This window comes from Eptatretus burgeri, chromosome 8 (genome assembly GCF_056783735.1).
Source record: "Eptatretus burgeri isolate ZD-2024b chromosome 8, Ebu_testis_v1, whole genome shotgun sequence".
NCBI classification, from domain to species: domain Eukaryota; kingdom Metazoa; phylum Chordata; class Myxini; order Myxiniformes; family Myxinidae; genus Eptatretus; species Eptatretus burgeri.
The window spans coordinates 59,748,481-59,770,532 of NC_140968.1; the positions used below are offsets into that span (position 1 = coordinate 59,748,481).

General features: G+C 42.5%; 2 protein-coding genes across 18 annotated transcripts in view; both read left to right on the top strand.

Annotated features, from left to right (window-relative positions):
* LOC147021831 (uncharacterized) overlaps positions 1-17,842 on the top strand; it is a 329,285-nt gene extending 311,443 nt beyond the window's left edge. For all 6 annotated transcript variants that reach the window (XR_015060952.1, XR_015060955.1, XM_085892216.1 and 3 more), the window contains one exon: positions 16,066-17,842. Coding sequence is in view for 4 of the 6 variants with exons in the window: in XM_085892216.1 (XP_085748342.1) it covers positions 16,066-16,355 (290 nt within the window). In the remaining 2 variants the exon portion in view is untranslated. The remainder of the gene's footprint in view (positions 1-16,065) is intronic.
* Positions 17,843-19,954: 2,112 nt separating this feature from the next.
* LOC147021833 (putative pleckstrin homology domain-containing family M member 1P) overlaps positions 19,955-22,052 on the top strand; it is a 126,523-nt gene continuing 124,425 nt past the window's right edge. For 2 of the 12 annotated variants that reach the window (XM_085892218.1, XM_085892229.1), the window contains exon 1: positions 20,027-20,262. The gene's annotated coding sequence lies outside the window, so the exon portion shown is untranslated. Of the gene's footprint in view, positions 20,263-20,325; positions 20,347-20,366; positions 20,481-22,052 lie in introns of those variants that run through there. The other 10 variants (XM_085892226.1, XM_085892228.1, XM_085892219.1 and 7 more) reach the window with 10 other exon arrangements.

The window sequence follows — 22,052 nt, forward strand, 5'->3', positions numbered from 1 at the left end:
TATGTGTATATATATATATATATATATATATATATATATATATATATATATATATATATATGTATATATATATATGTATATATATATATATATGTATATATATATATATATATATATATATATATGTATTTGGCACAGGTTTTTGATTTGGCACTGATTTACTGATTTGGCACAGGTTTTTTTATGCCGGATGCCCTTCCTGACGCAACCCTGGTCGCCTCTTACGACACAGGGATCAGGATTTGGGTTTCGCCATGATTCCGGTCTGCTCTACACCCTGCCCGGTGCAGAGTCCCCGTCCTCAAGCGATCCTCCACCCAAGCCTCCGAGTAGCCGGATTACAGGCGCACGCCACTACGCCCGGTTCAACACCAGGCTACATATATATCCATACATATGTGTGTATATATATATATATATATACATATATATATATATATATATATATATATATATATATATATATATATATATATATATATATATATCTTTCGATATATACACACATATATGTGTGTATATACATATATGTATATATCTTTTTATTTATATATATATATATATATATATATATATATATATATATATATATATATATATATATATATATATATATATATATATATATATATGAAGACCACAAGGAGGAAACCAGAGATGTCACTTTTTATAAATTTCAGGGTTATTGCACCTGCCAATAGTTGGCAACATAAGGTTTCCTCTCACAGTATTACTTTAACAAATAACCAGGGGTGTGACATAATTTATATTGTATAAAGTTTAGCCGTGCAATGAAAAAACAAGTGTTGCCAAAGCTGAACAAGTAGAAACCCAGAGTTGTCAGTACTTTACTCCTGGTTATCTCCCTTTCATTCATGTTAACTGTTCCACCATAATATTCAGAGTTGAGAAACTAAAAAATGAAAGGTTGTAAAACTTTCACAGCATAAACTCTGGGCACTACAATAGCCTATTTGGTTATATCATGGGCTCCGAAGTTGGTGCATATCGTGGTTCAAGCCTGGTCAAACCTTTATTGTGACTTTTATGGGACCCACGCCGTGGCTTAATGGTTAGCGCGTCTGAGTACCCATCATCATTCGATGTACCCACCGCCCAATCAACCTGCTTAGGTATTTGAGGGAGTCACATGAGGTGACCGGCTATCGCAGGGGTGGTTTATCCTTGGTTTCCTCCCGGTTTTCCATCATATTAAGTAGTACGGAGTAAGAAATGGAGAATCCGTCGTCATATAAGCGAAATACCCTTGAGTATGGTGTTGAACACCAATCAAACAAAAAAACAATGAGCGTTTAATGTTGAAAAAAATAATCTGTGATCACCAAAGTCATGTAATGTATGCTAATAACCAACAAGCATGAATTTGCTACACATCCTGAGTTAAAATTGCATGGCAATTATTAAACAAGTGAATAACCAGTGATGTCAGTTTGCAACATTGATTCGTTCTTTGCTCTTAAATTAAATAACACAGAAGCTTGGCAAATGCTCCATGCTTAATTTGATCGGCCAATGATCACTCTTCCTTTTACTGGAAAAGAAATCTATGTGACAGTTATTAAACAGTCCACCAAAGTCTTGAAACTTTGTTTTTCAGTTTCTTCAAAATTGACTTTTCCTGACATCTCTGGTTTTCCCCTTGTGGTCTTCATATACATCCATACATATACATATTTATATATATATATATATTTATATATATATATATATATATATATATATATATATATATATATATATATTCTTATGGATTTCAGAATCAGATCTGACTAATGCACACAACATCCAGGTCCTCAGACAGTTATTTCCATGGATGCATGTTCAGAATAGACCCATCTCCTTGTCTGGTAGGATTCTAACTCTTTGATGCATTGGAGAAGGGTATAGAGCAGATTCCCTCTCTTAGGGGATGGCCTTTTCCTCTTTACAGCATGTTCATGCATGCGAGAGATGGCTGTTAGCCCAACGGAGACTGATTCTACCCCTTTCCATCAGGAAACATTGGCTTGGAGATGGATGATATATTTACACATTGGACTTACAGGACATTTTATTAAACACACCACGGCCTTTTCCTGAACAGTTATTCTGACGGTCAAATACGGCTGTGGATTATTTACCTCACACACCTCTCTTTCATTGACGTTCGATACCCACCTCTCTTTCATCGCCGCCTGGCATCCGCCTTTCTCCGTTAGCATTTGGCGCCCCACTTGGCAGCTCCGTGGATGCTGGATCGACCTTGTCCGTGTCGGGCTGGACAGGAGTGGGGGGGGGGGTGGCCCCCGTTGGCATTTTGTGGGCGCTTCACACCCCCAGCAAATGTCCGCTTTGTGGTGCTCGTCCAGTGCTCCGAACATGGTGTTGTGGGCCGGGCCTGTGTTAATTGGAGGTTGCATTTCGCTCGATGGTGAGAAAGGGATAATCATGAGATTGACGGTTGCAGGTCATGTGCAACAATGCGCCAAGAGGCAAGCTGGATTTGGCTGAAGTCTGCTTGAGGCTCTGCCCACACTGGTCGCCTATAAAAAGGACGGGAGGACCACCTTCCTGACGGTTGGTGATAGCTCCTGACAGTTGGTGACAGCTCATGATGGTTCCTTACTATTGCTGACAGTTCCTGGCCATTGCTTACAGCTCCTTACAGCTGTCCATTGGTTACAGCTCCTGATAGCTCCTGACGGTTGGTGACAGTTCCTTCCAGCTCCTGACCATTGGTGACAATTGGTGATGGTTCCTTACAGCTCCTGCCCATTAGGTACAGCTCCTTTCAGCTACCTGTTGGTTTTGGCTCCTGATAGCTCTTGACGGTTAGTGATGGTTGGACCGTTCCTGCTGGTTCTACTTGGTACCTGCTCTTGGCGTACCCGATTCTTGGCATCCTTGGTTCGTGGGGGGTGACTAAGTGACATCGATTGGTGTTCGAGCCTGTTTGCGGGTGGGTGCATGGTGAGGCAGGGCGCTGGCAGCGGACCAAGGCATGCTCACACCTCTCTTTGCTGATGACTCCACTCTATGCTGTTCCCGTTGTTGTGTTATGTTCTGATTTTTTAGTTCACCTGGAACATAGTTCCGGGGAGCTTATGCGATGGCGCGACATCCATGTGTCAGTGCATCCATCCATAAATACTTGAAACTTCTTCTCTGAAACTACACATACAATTTTGATGAAACTTTACCACAATGTTCATCACCGTGTATGTACTGAAGTTCGTTCACGGCATGAAAATAAAAAAATTAAAATTAAAAAGGCCCAAAGGGGGTCTATGGGGGTTGCCCTCCAAAATATGCATTTGCTTTCTTCTCAGAAACTACACATGCAATTCTGACGAAACTTGACCACTACCCTCATCACCCGTGATTTATCAAAGTTTGTTCACACCATAAAGAAAATTTTAAAAAAATATAAAAAATCAGGGTATCTTGAGTATGTCCTGGAGAGACAAACATATTTTGGGGGACAACCTCCCCCCCCCCCCAACCAAAAAACCACCTTAAACTGCAATTTTTTTTAATGTTGTGAACAAACTTTGGTTTTTCGTGTGTGTAGTTTTAGAGAACATGTTGCAAGTGTAAGTGGACGGACGGACAGACGAATAAACAATGCACCATCCCTTAAGCTTCTTGGAACTACATTCCAGATGAGCTAATAAAAAAATGCTGAAAAAATATTGAATGAATCTTGGCCTGATCAATAAACATGTTTAATATCTCAATGCAGAACACACATCTCTTTCTTCCCCTCTTCAATGTTCAGAGTAAATTGGAACTGTTGATTAAGCAGAGCAACATCAGGACAAGATGCCTTTTTAGACCGGCGGTCCCATGTGTTGCACTACTATCTTCCCTCTACTCCTAGCAAGCAGTACATGACTACCTCATGCCATCACCAATCCCTACCCGCAATATTTTCACCCCCCATTAGCCCAACCCTCTTCATTGCAGGTTACTGTGTCTGTCTGTGTCTCTCTCTCTCTCTCTCTCTCTCTCTCTCTCTCTCTCTCTCTCTCTCTCTCTCTCTCTCTCTCTCTCTCTCTCTCTCTCTCTCTCTCTCTCTCTCTCTCTCTCTCTCTCTCTCTCTCTCTCTCTCTCTCTCTCTCTCTCTCTCTCTCTCTCTCTCTCTCTCTCTCTCTCTCTCTCTCTCTCTCTCTCTCTCTCTCTCTCTCTCTCTCTCTCTCTCTCTCTCTCTCTCTCTCTCTCTCTCTCTCTCTCTCTCTCTCTCTCTCTCTCTCTCTCTCTCTCTCTCTCTCTCTCTCTCTCTCTCTCTCTCTCTCTCTCTCTCTCTCTCTCTCTCTCTCTCTCTCTCTCTCTCTCTCTCTGTCTCTCTGTCTCTCTGTCTCTCTCTCTCTGTCTCTCTGTCTCTCTGTCTCTCTCTCTCTCTCTCTCTCTGTCTCTCTCTCTGTCTCTCTCCCCCTCTCTCTCTCTCTCTCTCTCTCTCTCTCTCTCTCTCTCTCTCTCTCTCTCTCTCTCTCTCTCTCTCTCTCTCTCTCTCTCTCTCTCTCTCTCTCTCTCTCTCTCTCTCTCTCTCTCTCTCTCTCTCTCTCTCTCTCTCTCTCTCTCTCTCGCCCCCTGCTGGTCGTTGGTGAGTCGTGTATGGGTGTGGCGTCATGGCGGCTCTGTGTGTGCAGCTGTGAGTACTGTGCTGTGTTAGTGTTGTTCCTGTCCCTATTTCGTTTCCCTCTGTGTCCCCGTACGTGTTTGTGGAGTTTTTTCCCTGTTTCCCTTCCTGCTGAGACGAGAGAGGGAAGGAGAGCGCGCACGGTCGGTGCTTTGTGGGTTTTCCTTGAAACCTTCAGGTTTCTGGGCCTACTTTTTCATCTGCCTTGTTTTCATAGGCCTGCCGTTTATCGGTGGTTTAGCTTCTTCCTTATACTCTTCCTTTCCCTTATACTTCATTTGACCCCACTTGCTGGTTGCTTGTGACGGTTTTCCTTTGTTAAACTTAAACTTCTCTTCTTTTGCTTTAAGCTATGGCAAACGGACGTTTGCACAATAGTGTGTACGAGTCACTCACTCGGAAAAATGGAGTGACAATTACTCCACCTGATGGAGTTAGTGTTGAGAACGTGGTGATGGCTCTGGGAGAGCTCGTAGGAATCGAGAATGTTCTCGCCGCTTCGAAAATGAGCCAACGTGTCGTGGTTTTCTTGTCGGAGGAGCGACACGTGGCTCAGGCGGTCGAAACCGGTCTATCCGTTCCGCCGGACGTCTTCGTTAACGTTAGTTATCTCGATACGATGGCGGTAAAATTAACACTGTCCAACATCCCGCCCTTCTTCTCGAGTGAGGAGATTGTAGCTGCATTAAGCGTTTTTGGCACAGTTGTGTCACGAATCTCCATGATTCCACTTCGTCTGCGCTCTGACGCTTCGGTTCGCCACATCATGTCGTTCCGACGTCATTGCTATATCATTCTAAAAAACAACGCTCAATCGCTCAATGCAGTTATGACTTTAAAAAATAAAAACCGCAATTACCAGATTTATATTGCGACGGAGACCACAACTTGTTTTATCTGTGGTGAATCGGGACATTTAAAAAGTGATTGCCCCAAGAATATATTAAGTGGCATATCTAGTGTGGTCGAACCCATTGAGACGAATAGTGGTATATCTAGAGTTGGGAACGTTGGTGACGCTTCAAACTCGAACAATCTGCCTGGGCCGTCGAGAGTGGAGGTAAATCCTCCCCTCGTGGATGACGAAAGCTTCACCGTTGTTCCTTCAAAAAGGAAACATAAATTGAAGCATTTAAATGATAACAATAGTCAAGATGTGACGGCGAGCTGTGCAAAAAAGATGGCGCCAGCTGCCGTGAATAATGACTCGTGTTTGGAAGCAACAATAGATGCTCTTTTTAAAACGAAAAATCGATTTGATGTAATTGCTCCAGAGGATGATGACTTTTTTGTCGGTGGGGTTGGTGAACATGAGCAGGAGATTGGTTTTGTGCAGCGGGGAGCACACGTGACCACTCCCATAGTCACAGGCACCTTGGATATTAACACCGAACCCACTGTAACCCCCCTCCCTGAAAAGACCAACAGTGAAATGTGTACCGTTTCTAAGTCACCAATTACTCCAAACCTGGTTGAATCAGGGTGTAAAGCTTCAACTAGTGAAACACCAGGTTCATTTCAAGCGGAATATAACGTTCCTTCCATTAGTATTCTTCCTCCTCCCCGTTTTCTTCACCCTCCCACTCCTCCTCCTCCTCCCCCTCCCACTTCTAATCTTCTTCCTCTTCCCACCCCTCCACCCCCCCGTATTCCACCTCCCCCTATTCCACCTCCCCCACTCCACCTCCCCCTACTCCACCTCCCCCTATTCCACCTCCCCCCACTCCTCCTCCCCCCACTCCTCCTCCCTCCACTCTTCCTTCCCCGACTCCTCCGACTCCTTCTCCCCCTTTGGAAGCGGAATGTGAGGCTTCCCTTATTAAACCATCAGCTCCATCTTTGGAGCATAACGTTAATGTAATGGACACCAATCAGAACTCGGATTATGATTCGGACGGGGACTCATCACTTGCTTCTTGTGGCGGTGCTGAAGCATGGAATGATCCAGTTTCCCAAGATTCGGAGAGTGTTACCAGTGTTCCACCTGCCGATATCATAAAGTTTCTTCATGACACCTTTCGCAAGAAACATGTTAAAATTAAAAACTTTTTCCCCGACTTGTCCGGCTTTATAATCTCTGCGAAGCTTTTGCTCCTCAAAGCCGGACAGCTTGGTGTGACGGAATCACAAGTGTATCGACTCCGGAAATGCATCCTCAAAGCAAAGAATGAGCTGCAGACACAGAGAGACTAAGTTTTTGACACACCCTAACTCTATGTTAGCCTATGGCCTTCTCTATAGCGAGTTTAAATTTTAATGGGGGACGCTCCTCCATCCGTAAAGCAGAAGTTAAACAGTTTGTTGAGACAAATCACATTGATGTTTTGCTTTTGCAAGAAACAAGATGCAGCTCCTCTTGTGCAAGTGAATGGCAAAGGACAATGAGGGGAAAATGGTTTTTTAGTAGTCTGGAACACCCAAGGGCTGGGGTGGCTGTTTATTTACAACCTTCCTTTTGTAGTCCCAGTGTTGTTTTTAATGAGATTATCAAAGGGTATTTGATTTCACTCACCTTCACACACAATGGCTTTAAACACACCGTACTGAATGTCTACGCACCGAGCGATAGCACGGAGAGACTCGCCTTTTACACACACTTAGAAACGTCTCTTGTACACATTGATTTTGATGGACTTGTCTGCTTGGGTGGAGATTTTAACTGCACGATGGACCCCACCATTGATCGTAATGGAGAGGAGCCGCACCCAGCAAGCGCAGCGCCTTTGTTGAGAGCCTTGTCCAAGTTTTCTCTAGTTGATGTGTGGAGAATCCGCAATCTTTCTCTCCGCCAATACACGTGGAGTCGGTGTTCAAAAGGCCACGTATCACTTGCAAGATTGGACCGTTTCTACATCAACAGTACCTTTTTAAATGTTGTGAGCAATATGGACATTATTCCGAGCGGCTTCTCAGACCATCACATGGTCGCACTTCGGATTCACCAACCAGTTCGGAATCGTGGTGCTGCCTACTGGACCTTCAACGCAAGCCTTTTGGATGACCAACTGTTTGTCGATGCCTTGGTGTGTTCTGGAGAGCCTTGCTCCAACGTAAAACTTCCTTCCCCTGCCTTGGAAAATGGTGGGACAACGTCAAAGTGCAAATAAGATCCTTTTGCCAACAATATGGAGCCTACCACACCAAATATGACTCTGCCCTTCAATCCTTGCTTGCCAAAGAAATATTATATTTGCAGACCAACCTCTTGGCCTCAAATCATGAAAGAACCAACCTCTTGCTGGCGAAGAAAAAAGCTCTTCTTGCTGGACTTTGTGCAAAGCAAGCCAGAGGAGCGCTGATTCGTCTCCGACTGGAGAATTTGTGTTACCTGGACACCTCCTCTAAGTTCTTTTTTGGACTGGAAGATCAAACAAAGAGAAGTCAGCAGATAACTTCAGTAAGGACAAAGGAAGGAAGGATAACACACAATCAAAAAGATGTCAGAGCCTCACTCAGACACTACTTTACTGAACTTTATCATGCTCCGAAAATTGACAACAAAATGGTAACAGTGCTGACTTCTTCCTTACCTACCTTGTCAAAATCTGCAGTTCTACAAATGGACAAGGAAGTAACTTTGGAGGAACTCCAAGCTGCTCTTCAAACTCTACCCTCGGGTAAGGCCTCTGGCCTGGATGGAATTCCTGCGGAATTTTATAAAACCTTTTGGGACCTCCTCGGACCAGAACTACTTGAGGTTATAATCGACGGTCGACGATCAGGCTCACTGCCATTAAGCTGCCGGAGGGCTGTCCTCGCCCTTATCCCCAAAAAAGGAGACCTTCAGCAACCACACAACTGGCGTCCCATCTCATTACTCTGTGCAGACTACAAAATATTTTCCAAGGCCCTTGCCAACCGCCTTAAAGCCATAATCGAGGAGATCGTACACCCAGATCAGTCTTACTGTGTCCCGAAGAGGACAATTCATGACAGTATCTTTATTGTGCGTGATATAATTGACATCTTGGTGTTCTTAGACCATGTTGGTGTTCTTAGATCAAGAAAAGGCCTTTGATACCATTGATCATTTTTATCTTTTCTCTGTTTTACGGGGGTTTGGTTTTGGGGAAAATTTTATCTCTCATGTTCAGTTACTGTATAGCAACACTTTTAGTCTCTTAAAGGTTAACAACATTTTATGTCCCCCTTTCCCGGTTAATAGAGGCATTCGTCAAGGGTGCCCTCTTTCTGGCCTCCTGTACTCTCTTGCGATCGAGCCTTTACTCGTTCGGTTGCGTGCACGTCTTCTTGGTTTCCTTCCTCAACCAATGGCGAACCCGTTTAAAGTGATTGCTTATGCAGATGATCTTTGTGCAATCGTTCGCTCGAATGAGGACGTCTCAGCCTTGGTCCGTTGCATTCATGAATTTGGTTTGGCAAGTTCCACAAAAGTGAACTGGGGAAAAAGCAGAGCTCTCCATCTTGGTCCACAAAATGGCGCCATTCCTCCGACTCTTCCCGAGAAACTTAAATGGGAAAGGGATGGAATTCTTTACCTAGGCGTCTTTCTTGGAACTGAGAACTTCATTTTAAAAAACTGGGAATCTCTAATAATTAAAACTGAGAGACGTTTACGAAAGTGGAAGGGCTTACTTTGTCAACTCTCCTATCGGGGCCGAACCCTTGTTATAAACAACCTTGCAGCATCAATGCTTTGGCACGTTTTTATAGCACTGCAGCCCCCAGATTTGTTTCTTAAAAAATTACAATCAATTCTTATTGACTTCTTTTGGGGAGGAAAGCATTGGCTCCAACCTGGTGTGTTAAACCTGCCTGTTGCTGAAGGAGGACAGGGGCTGATTGCTATTACCAGCAAGGTGATGGCTTTTCGCCTCCTTTCGCTTCGCAGACTGCTGTACACGGACGTCTCGTGGAAGGCCTTGGCTCACTGCCTGCTTCGGCAGGCGGGGAAACTCGGCTACGATCAGCAACTGTTCCTTATTGACACCAAGAAAGTTGATATAGCATCAGTCCCCCTGTTTTATAGAAGCATGCTGAAGGCATGGCAGGCAGTCACTGTTCGCCGAAATAACAATGATTACTCCCTGGAAATGTTTTTAAATGAGCCTATCTTTTTAAACCCCATTTTTGAAGGGGTCTGCAGCAATTATATTCTTGTGCAGAAGTTTATTGATGCTGGATGTACGAAGGTAAAAGATCTCAGAACTCCTTCTCCTTATAAGTGGAAGCCAGCTGCTGACGTCGCTGTGGCCACTGGAGTGAGGTCCATTCGAATTATTGGGAGAATCTTTTCTGTGATTCTGCGCTTTTTCAAGCAAACTAGTCTGAAATGGATTCCACAGGTAGAAGCTAACCTTTCTTTATCCCTACATCCCTTTCCAGAGCTTTTGCTTCATTTTCAAGGTTTCACCTCCTTTAAATTGATGGAAAAATCTTCTGTTTACGCTTTGTGTGTTAAAACTCTTGTTCCCGATAGACCTGCGGAACCACAAGCACATTGGGGGAGAATGCTTCAGACCACTCATTCTACTTCGATCAACTGGCATGTTATGTACAAGGCACCCACTGCTAAGCGCTCCGGAGATTTGCAGTGGCGACTGGCACATTACATTTTACCATCCAATGTTTTATCTCATCGTATATCTCCCGATAACACAGAATTGTGTCCCTTCTGCGGTGCCACAGAAACTATTTTTCACATTTTTATTGATTGCTCAAGGTTGGCACCCCTTTTTACAGTCTTATCACGTGCTATCCGGGGACTCGGCCTAACTTTTACTTGTTGTGGTTTTGTTTACGGTTTTAGCATCTTCCACCAGCGTAAATACGAGTGCCTGTTAGCAAATTATTTGTCCTCTGAAGCGAAGCTTGCTATATACATGTCAAGGAAACGCAAACTTCATGATGTTTGTGATTCTGTTTCCGATGTTGTTTATCTCTTTAAAACCTTGGTCACAGCACGAGTGCACCTTGAAATTAATTCCAGTGATTGTACACTGTTCTCACAACAGTGGTGTGTGAACACATCCTTATGTGAACTTGTTGATGGTGTACTTACATTGAAGTTTTAATTTACCTTGTTTCTTTGTTGGGCAATGCTCAGGCATTTGCTTGTACTGGTATAACTTCTCTTGTTACATCATGATCCCAAACAATCAAGAGGCCAAAAGTGTCTGTGTCTCTCTCTCTCTCTCTCGCTTGGCACGCACGTGCAAACGCAAGGGGCTGTTGCTCAGTCTCTGGCGGTACGTGTGGAGCCTGTGTTGCTTTCTCTCTTCTTATCATCTTCTCCTCTCTCTAATGTATTTTTTGGGGGTGTTCCTTGTGTATAAATTGTTATTCAATGCTTTATCGATGACTTGAAAATTGAATTGGTTTCTTCTCTTCTTTTTTCCACTCTTGTATATAATCCTTTGCTTTGTTGTATTGAATTTTTACCTTTTATACTTTTTTGTAATAAAAGGACATAAAAGTCAAAAGTCTCTCTCTCTCTCTCTCTCTCTCTCTCTCTCTCTCTCTCTCTCTCTCTCTCTCTCTCTCTCTCTCTCTCTCTCTCTCTCTCTCTCTCTCTCTCTCTCTCTGTCTCTCTGTCTCTCTGTCTCTCTGTCTCTCTGTCTCTCTGTCTCTCTGTCTCTCTGTCTCTCTGTCTCTCTGTCTCTCTGTCTCTCTCTCTCTCTCTCTCTCTCTCTCTCTCTCTCTCTCTCTCTCTCTCTCTCTCTCTCTCTCTCTCTGTCTCTCTGTCTCTCTGTCTCTCTGTCTCTCTGTCTCTCTGTCTCTCTGTCTCTCTCTGTCTCTCTCTGTCTCTCTCTGTCTCTCTGTCTCTCTGTCTCTCTGTCTCTCTGTCTCTCTGTCTCTCTCTCTCTCTGTCTCTGTCTCTGTCTCTGTCTCTGTCTCTGTCTCTGTCTCTCTCTCTGTCTCTCTCTCTGTCTCTCTCTCTGTCTCTCTCTCTGTCTCTCTCTCTCTCTCTCTCTCTCTCTCTCTCTCTCTCTCTCTCTCTCTCTCTCTCTCTCTCTCTCTCTCTCTCTCTCTCTCTCTCTCTCTCTCTCTCTCTCTCTCTCTCTCTCTCCCATTACTATTTGTTTATTCTCTTGCTTGTTGTGTCCAACTGTGGCCTAACTGCCACACTATACGTTTGTGCTTGTTTACCATATGTTACATTGCTCCTCCATGAGCCTAGATTCTGTATACAAAAATCTTATGTTTATAGACAAATCAGACTGAAGTGATAGCTTCTCAAAACAGTTGCTTGTCAGCTGGTGACCACATATTTCAAGTGGAGAGATAAACAAGACACCCTGCGATGGAGTGGTCCAAGGAATCTAGATCCGAGTATCAAGATACAGACTATAGAGAGAATAGGGGAGTATGAGAGGAGAGGTGAGGTGTGGCAAAAATGTTGGCAGTAAACAGAGAATATGGAAGTGAAAATAGGTTGGGTATATCAGAATGATGGAAGGAAGGAAGGAAGGAAGAAAGCAGAAGTGGGGGTGGGGGGGGGGGTTGTCCAAGAAAGATCACAGATTCCTTGAGATATTGCATTACTTTATGAATGGTTTATTTTTATTACCTCTGCCACCGAAAGTGGACGGTGGTTATGTTTTCATCCCTGTTTGTTTGTTTGTCTGGCTGTGAGAAGGATATCTCGATATGGACGGATTCAGACGAAACTTGGTGGACAGTTTGGGTGTGTGACAATAACGAATTGTTTCGATTTTGATGAAGAGCAGGATTCCGGTCCTGGATACTATAATTTTTAAAGTGATTCTTCACCATTGAAAGATGGGGCTAAAAACGATATATAGCATGATGTCTCAAAATTAATTGACTGATTCAGACAAAACTTGGTGGACACTTTGGGTATGTGACAGATGAAAATATTCGATTTTGGTGAAGATCTGGATCCGGATATGAGGATTTTTTTTGATTTGTAGCTCCCCTGGACTTTAGTCAGGTGAGCTTATGCGATCGAGCAGTGTTTGTAAGTGAGTTTGTCAGTTAATGTCAGTCAGTCAGTCGGTCATCATGTCAGTCATTATCACTTGAAGCAAGCATATGATTTTGATGAAACTTGGCCACAAGTTTCATATCTGATGCTGAACAAAGGTGTGTTGACCGCATCAAAATTTGCACTTATGAAGGTGGTCTAATGGGTGGGGGGGTAGATTGACCCCCCCCCCCAAAATATGTATTTGCTCTCTTCTCCGAAATTACATACACAATTTCGATGAAACTTGACCACAACATTCATCGCTCATGCTATACCAAAGTTTATCAACCACACCAAAATCTGCGCTCATTAAAAAAGTCTACGGGTGTGTTTTTTACCACCTAAAATAGGTATTTGCTTTCTTTTCTGAAACTACACACACTATTTTGATTAAACGACCACAACCTTCATCACCCATGATGTACTAAAGTTTGTTCATGGCATTTAAAAAAGTCAGGGTCTAAAGGGGTCTGTGGGGAGTTTGAGTGAGTGTTGCTCCTGATGCAGGTGAGCTTCAGGACACACAGTCATATTTTTTCAGTGATTCTTCACAATTGAGAGATCGGACCAAAAACATTATATAGCATGATATTTCAAAATCTAATGGATGGATTATCACAAAATTTAGTGGATGAGTTTGGTATGTAACAAGAACAAGCCAATTCGATTTTGGTTAAGGTCTGGATACAGATCTGGTCTATCAATGAGTTCCAAAATGTGAACTGTTCAGTTTGGCGAAGGTATGTGTAATACCAAGTGCTGTTCAAGTTGTTGTTTTTCTTTTGCATGAATCTGGTTGAGGTTTTGTTGACTTTTTCACTTTTTACTCATTTGGAAAGAAACTTTAACAACAAAAGTGTCATGGCTACGAGAAGAAACATGTTTGTTTAATCTTTTCTGGTGGAATGATTAAAGATAGTTGGTCAAATATGACATGGACTTTTGTTTGTAGTTATAACAAACATCATAAATGATGGAATCAACACTACCAACTTCATTTCTGAATGGTCATGACAAACACAAACTCTGAATCACTCAAAATAAGATACTCAACTCACTTGATGTTCGCTCTTGTTGATTGAGGTGACCAGACTTGCAGCATGTGGGTTATTCTCTCCATTTTCAGGTCTATCTTTCAGGCTCCAGTTAAATATCTATGTCCTGGAGAGACAATCATCACCATATTTTGCAACAAATATTCTGTCGGTTTCAACAGCCTTGATGTCTTCATTTCTCATAATTTCATCCTTATTCACTGTTCCCCTCACTTTGTTTTCCCATTTGCCACCAGCTTGATTTTCAGCCCATTCATTAAAGCAGGAAACGAGTGATATGGGTATTGGTTACTTCGACATGAAGGACAAAGCCTTTCAAAAAAGTATTCATCTTGATTTAAGATTCAAGATATTTTATTGTCCATGTTATAAAACAAATAAATTTGACATCACTGGAAATTTAATAACAAATATCCTTCGGAATAATGATGGCAATGGATCAGGGATCAGACTACACACATTATTTTGTCTAAAAACAACAATTAACAAAAGGCCAGGCTAACTTTGAAGCACCTTTCACTTTATGCCAAATTCCATCCTTCTCCACAGTTCTAATCTCTCAACTTTTTCTCTGTAGCTATAAAACTTACTTGGAGTATAACCTTTGAAGTTAAAATGTAACCCTTCAGTTTTGGACCTTGGCCTGTTGTACTATTTATTTAAATCATTTAGTCATTCTTATGAAGCAACCAAAGTTCAAAACACGTGTGTCCTGGATATTGTTAGACTTCGTAAACACATCCCCTTAAAACCTTTCTTAGAAGGGTCATATAATGTTTTACCCTTCCAGCAATAAAGAGCAATAAGCAACATTGTAAATGACCACGTGCTTTATTAGTTGTGAGAATCGATGTCCCTGTGTTCATTTATGAGCATCGCCCCTGATTCGCCCCTTGTGCCTGATTCGAAAGGCCGAGTAATACTCTCCACAACACCTTCATTGTACACTCCCCCTGATGAAGGCAACTCTTGCTGAAAGTTCATGCTGCTCAGGCCTTGTCATTGTAACTACTTTTATATCAGTCGTGCCTCCCCTTCTTTAAAGGTATAATAACCAACACCTGCTTCATGTAAGAGATAAAATGAGTTGTCTTTATCTTTAGTACCTTTAGTAGTGGACATGATGCAGATGCTTATTCTGTAAGACTAGTCATACTGTGGACTCGTCGTGTCTTGCATTTGCTTCTCACATGATGAATAAACTGAGCTGAAGTTTGTATCATCAAACTGCCAACCTTGTTGAATCACGTAATACGCTTCAGGCTCATAAATACCACTCATGAGGAAATGAGTCGGTGGGCTATTTTCAATAACATAGTAATTTGTAACATCACAGGCACGTGGCACTTTGTGCAAGGTCAGAATCATAACAAAGGTGGAATGTTGGAATTGAAGAGACCAGAGAACAATCTTTTTGGTTAAAGTTTTATTATTTGCCTTAAATTATTGGAAGCAAGGGGTATTATAATTATTAAACTCTCTTCGTCAACACAAACTGCTTTGTCTCGATTCATTTTAAGAGTGTAATATAATCAGTTATCACATTGTTAAAATATTTAATCTGATCGATTTTCCAAAGGTTAAAAATATATTCACTGTTAAGGGAAATAATTAATATATTTCATGACTCATCAGAACCCATACTAGTTGATGTTCACAGAGTATTGTACAACGTTTTTATTGTCATTCTAATATTATTTGAAGTGCTTATTCCGCTCTTGTTTCAGTGCAAGGGCAGATTGGGAACCGTTTGAATAATTTCAAACTAATTAAAGGCAGTCAGCATGGGTTTACGAAAGGGAGATCATGTTTAACAAATGTATTGGAGTTCTCAGAGTCAGTTTCTGACTGGGTGGATGAGGGAAGTGCAGTGGATGTAGTATATCTCGACTTTCAGAAGGCCTTTGGGAAGGTACCCCATAGGAGGTTGTTAGCGAAGGTGAGTGCTTGTGGATTGTCTGGTAGAGTAGCTAACTGCATTGAAAACTGACTTAGTGATAGGAAACAAAGAGTGCTATGAATGAGGGGATATCTAGCTGGGAGGATGTATGTAGTGGGGTAGCTCAGCGATAAGTTCTAATTAACCGTTATCTACAGTGCCTTCAGAAAGTATTCACACATCTCAACTTTTAACACATTTTGTTATTCCAGCCTGAATTTAAAATGGATTCGATTTAATTTTTTTTGTCACCGATCTACACAAAATACCCCATAATGGCGAAGTGAAAAAATGTTTTTAGAAATTTATACAAATTTAAAATGAAAAGTTGAAATACCTTGCATCAATAAGTATTCAACCCCTCAGTCAATACTTTGTAGAAGCGCCTTTGGCAGAGATTACAGCTTCGAGTCTTCTTGGGTATGTCTGTATCAGGTTTGCACATCTGGATTTAGGAATTTTCTCCCATTCTTCCTTGCAGATTTGCTCAAGCTCTGTCAAGTTGGATGGGGAGCTTCAGTGAACAGCAATCGTCAAGTCTTTCCACAGATTCTCAATGGGATTCAAGTCTGGGCTTTGGCTGGGCCACTCAAGGCATTTCACGTTCTTGTTTTGAAGCCATTCCAGTGTTGCTTTGGCTGTGTGCCTGGAGTCATTGTCCTGTTGGAACATAAATCTTCACCGCAGTGTAAGGTGTTTTGTACTCTGAAGAAGGTTCGCCTCAAGGATTTGCCTGTATTTGGCTCCATTCATTGTTCCCTCTATCCTTAACAAGTCTCCCAGTTCCCACCACTGAAAAGCATCCACATAGCATGATGCTACCACCACCATGTTTCATGGTAGGGATGGTTTTAGATGGGTGATGAGCTATGCTGTTTCAGCCAGAGCTGTGCTCTTTGCATTCTAATAATAGGGAGTACTCGGTAAAGTGCATACCTCTGCCAGGCTGATTAGTTTACGTTTTGTATCCCACTGATAGGCCGGATCTGGATTCAGACCCAATCTAAAATCTAATCGGCTTGTTCTTGTCACCGAACCAACTCATCCACCAAGTTTTGGCCTAATCCGTCCATAACTTTTTGAGATATCATGCTATATATTGTTTTAGCCCAATCACTCAATGGTGAAAAAACATCAAAAAAAATTCGGATCTGGATCTTCAAAACCTAATAATTTCGTCTGTGTTACATACCCAAGCTCTCCACCAAATTACTTCCAAATCTGTCCACAACTTTTTTAGATATCCTGTTCCTCGACAAACAGACAGACAGACAGGGGTGAAAACATCACCTCCATCTACCTTCAATGGCAGAGATAATCATAATAATTAATGACAATAATAATGTGCAACCAGACTGGAAAGGGGAAAAACAAGTACTGCAGGTACATTCAAAGTACACCGCCCCCATGCAAAATAAGTAAATAACAAATCCTCTAGCGCACGATATTGCCGAGGCACCTTTGGTGCCCGGCAATGCCGCCATGCAGCACATGGAGACAGAATTTGGAGGGAGCAGTGCACTTCTGAGGTGAATGTGTACAAATGATACTTACTCACTGTCAATTATAAGCCAGATGTGGTATTTGTAAGCATTTGTAAAAGAAGGATTAAAATTGACGGCTTCATGTTATAAGTTTCGTTTTGCACGGATCAGGAAATTGTAATATAAACTGCTTGATGTAATGAGCTAATTTTGACTGTAGATGGAAGAATTGTACTGTAAACTGCTTGGTGAGATTTGTGAAGGTGCTGGAACGTTCTCAGATGAAATTTCCAGTATACTCTAGAATTGCATTTGCTAGAAGGCACGAGATTGTTCTGTGATGCTATATAAACCCGCGAGAGGGAGGTGTAGAGAGAGAGGTGACATGTGAGGAGCCGTGTGTATCCATCGTCCCCGTGCTCGATTTAACTCTGAGTGAACGAGGTGTGAATGTTCAGAGCAGTTTTTAACACGTGGAGCCAATTATAATCAGGTTGCTTGAAACTCATGAAGATTGTGTGTCGGGAAAGAATTTATTTGACCTCTTTAATCATCTGGAACGGTCCAGCATACAAGAGAGAACAATGTGGTGGGAATTGATCGTACAACAGCCACAAAGGACGAGGTGAGCATGCATGAGTTGTGCCAGCAGGACTGGGACACTGCGCAGTGGAAATAACTCAACGTGGAAATCGGAGTTGGACATTGTATGTAATGATGAACCTCCTCATTTGACTTTATATCTGATTATTTGAAATACAAGTTTCAAAAACGTTACGCTGTTCATGTGGTCACTGCAATGTCACTCAGAAGTCACAGACACCAACTGACAAAGATCCATTCGAGTGGTTGCTGACCTGTACGTTCGTTCATAACCTTGGATTGCAGTCGTTAGAGAACGCGCTGGGTTTGGCACCACGAACAACATACATACACCAAAGGAAAGGAAACCCCAATGGCGCGTGTACCACCAACACTCACCGTGCAGCACATGGAAATGGAATTGGGAGGAAGCGGTATAAAATAATTGTTTAATTAATTGCATTATTAAAATAAGTAAGTAAGAATCATAAAAAAATAAATTTCTTAATTACTTGGCTAATAGCATACCAAAACCACCACTGTTTCATCAGAATCTGTAACTTTTTGAAAATTAATTCATCGAAAAATGAATGATTAATTGATTATTCAATAAACCAAAAATACCCTTTATAGCCAAATCACTTGGTCACTGTCATGTCAAAATATCAGCTACCGAGCTCAAAAGGTGCCTGAGATATTGCCCAGATGAGAAAGAAAATAAATAAGTAATTAATAATTGGATAATTATTAATAAATCAATTAATCGATTAATCAAAAAATAAAAAAATACTTGTTTTTGCCAAAGCACATCTTTGCTTTTGTCCCCAAATTTCAGCTTCTTCGTTCAAAGGATGGTTGACATATCGCCCGGACAAACAAACAGGAAAAAGTTTAATTACAGATCACGATACTTGCAAAATCCATCAAACAAATTTGACCTCAACAATAATTGTTGGTTGAATTCAATGGCCAAATTAGTAACTCCTCTTCAAATGTCAAGTCAATCAGATGAAAAATTGAGGATTTTAGAAATTCAGCCTATGTTGACCTTTTGGTCCATGTTGACCTCAAAAATAATTGGCTTGTTGAATTCAGTGACCTGATATGCAACTCCTCTTTTAAATTTCAACTAAATGGAATTAAAATTGAGGATTTTAGAAATCTAACCGAAGTTGTTGACCTTTGGCCCATGTTAACATTTTGACCTTTTGACCTCAAAAACAATAGGCTTCTATCTTATGACAAACTCTAGCATGTGGTGAAACTTCGTGAAGATCGGTTTAAAATAATTGTGACCCATAGGCGATTGACGAACAAATGAAAAATCACTCATGGAGTGATACTTAGTGGAACGGAACGGCACTCGGTAGAGTGCGTACCTCCGCCAGGTTGAACAGTTTAAACTTTGTATGCCACTGATAGGTCGGATCTGAATCAGGACCTTAACCAAAATCGAATCAGCTCGTTCTTGTCACCTAACCCACTCTTTTAGCTTGTTTTGTCACAAGTCATCCACAGCTTTTAGAGATATGCCATACATCGTTTTTGGTCTTATATCTCAATGGTGAAGAATGAGTTGAAAAAATTTCTTGAATCCTGATCTGGATTCGGATCTTCACCAAATTTTAATTAATTCGTCCTCGGCACACGGCCAACCTGTCCCCCAAGTTTCGTCCGAATCCATCCATAACTTTTTGAGGTATGTGTGCCATGTATCGTTTTTGGCTCGATCTCTCAATGGTGAAGAATCACTTTAAAAACTTGCAGATCCGGATTCGGATCTTCACCAAAATTAAGCGTTGCTCTCCTTGGTCGACCAACTACACACACACACACACACACACACACACACACACACACACACACACACACACACACACACACACACACACACACACACACACACAAATTTTCAGAATAATTGCTTGAAAACTGTGTCCAAAACGGTGTGACAGACAATAACAAAATCGACTGACGAATATACTTGAAAAATCTTCGATTTTTGCAAGTAACGGACAAAGGGAGTAAAAACCGGTGATGACGTCATGCATCACCTGGATTTGTAATTGGGAAGGAGCGGGGAACAAGGAAGATCCTGTAATTCGTGGTTGGGTGATCACCCGATGTTCGAGGGTTAAACGTGAAAAGGTCTTTCCAAGAAGCTCGATTCCTCCTCCTCCTCCTCCTCCTCCTCCTCCTCCTCCTCCTCCTCCTCCTCCTATTCCTCCTATTCCTCCTATTCCTCCTATTCCTCCTATTCCTCCTATTCCTCCTATTCCTCCTATTCCTCCTATTCCTCCTATTCCTCCTATTCCTCCTATTCCTCCTATTCCTCCTATTCCTCCTCCTGTTCCATTCGACTTGATGGAACGAACTCCATCGATACCTGAATATGATTTATTTACTCGTCGTTTATTTTCAAGGTATTTATTTAATTCACACACACAGCTCCAACGGGTCCGTGTTCGGTCGGCTCCGCTAGGCGGCGTCTGTGTGCACGGACGAGGGTCGAGTTGTCTGAAACGCCGGAAGAGACGGAGAAACACGGGCAGACATCGGAGATCGAGGTGATCCGGATGAAGAGGCTCAGACACTCACACCTGGAGAGGCAGGTCGGTTGAGGGACGCGAGAAAACTGAGGCGTCGGACGTCGCGTGACCGGACAAGCCGGTTGTCTGAGCGTCGCAGCCGAAGCGGTATCCCAGCGCGCCTCGCCCCGTGCCCCCCCCCCCGAATGTGTGTGATTGATTTCATCCCTCCTCGCGGGGTCATTCGTACACGGACACCGGACACGTGTCGCTGTTTGTATTTACACGAACCACAGTCAATGGTGAGTCGTCATCGGGCGAATGATGATCCGAGTTTTATTTCCTTTTAATCATTATTAAATTAACACCTTTTGTCCGACTGATTACGTCATCAATGACGTCCCCGCTATTTCGTGGCGGATGGAACGTTGATGCCTTGTTTCCAGTCATGTGTTGTGATAAAAAAAAGGATGTATTTTGTCGACGAGACGCGCGGGGAGCGCTCCCTCCTGATTGGCTGCATGTCATTTCATAATCCGGAACCTTCACGTGATCACCAAGGTCGCTCGATTCGATCGTCTGTTGTAGATTTAAATTAAAAAGCTCAAATCGACTCGGAAATTGCCCTGGTTGTTGTACTTTATCGATGAGTTCACAGTTTTCCTTTGCATTGTGTTTGAATAATTTACGTTGCCGCGTACAGTATTTACTGTACACGTAAAACTGCAAGCTGTGGTGCTTGTGAAACGGGCAGTTAGCTCCTCCCACACGGCATCCTGACCACGCCCCTTATCACGCTCCTCCCCCTTCGCCGACTCCTCCTCCCCCTTCCCACGACCCCTCCTCCCCCTTCCCACGACTCCTCCTCCCCCTTCCCACGACTCCTCCTCCCCCTTCCCACGACTCCTCCTCCCCCTTCCCACGACTCCTCCTCCCCCTTCCCACGACTCCTCCTCCCCCTTCCCACGACTCCTCCTCCCCCTTCCCACGACTCCTCCTCCCCCTTCCCACGACTCCTCCTCCCCCTTCCCGAAAAAAAATCCCGAATTGTTATTAATTATCTACGGGTGGATATTGAAATTAAAGTTCGCTGATTTTTTTTTTTTTTTTTTTTTTTTTTTTTTTTTTTTTTTTACTGGTGTGTGAGTATCTCTCAACGGTTCGAACAAATCTCGTGGTCACAACCCCATGACTGGTCCTGGTGTTTGTTTGTGCAAGGAGCAAATATTTACAAAATGAAGAATCCCTGAGCTTGAGCTCTAACCAGATATTTGTGAGCAAGTGAAAGCATTTACTCGTCTTAAAAGTGGTTCTTTTATAGTCTCTTGTCTTGTGTTACCATGGTGATGAGAATTGTGCAAGTGTTACAGGAAAGGGTGTGGGGAGTGTTTCCAACACTTACTGTAACTTACACTAACGTGAGGACTCTTCCTTCAACATGACATTCTCTAATTATGTTTTTACCTTTGTCTGGTTTGTCTGTCTGTCCATCTGTGAGCAGGATATCTCAACAAGTTGTGTACGGATTCGGATGAAACTTGATGGACAGGTTGGGTGTGTCGCAAGTTCAAATTCATTCAATTTTGGTGAAGATCCGAATCCGGATCTGGATACGAGAATTATTTAATTTCTAAAGTGATTCTTCACCATAGAGAGATGGGGCCAAAAATGATATCGTACTGAATAGCATGAAATTAAAAAAAAAATGTATTGGGCCCGATATGTTCTCGTGGATCAGGCATTACGTGGCGGAGGTATGCCCTCTACCGAGTGCTCTTCCCATTGTTATTGTGATTCATTCATTCTTTCATTTCATGTGCAACCTGTGGCTGCTGGTTTGCATCATCACTGGGAGTGTGGTTGTGTCGCTGATG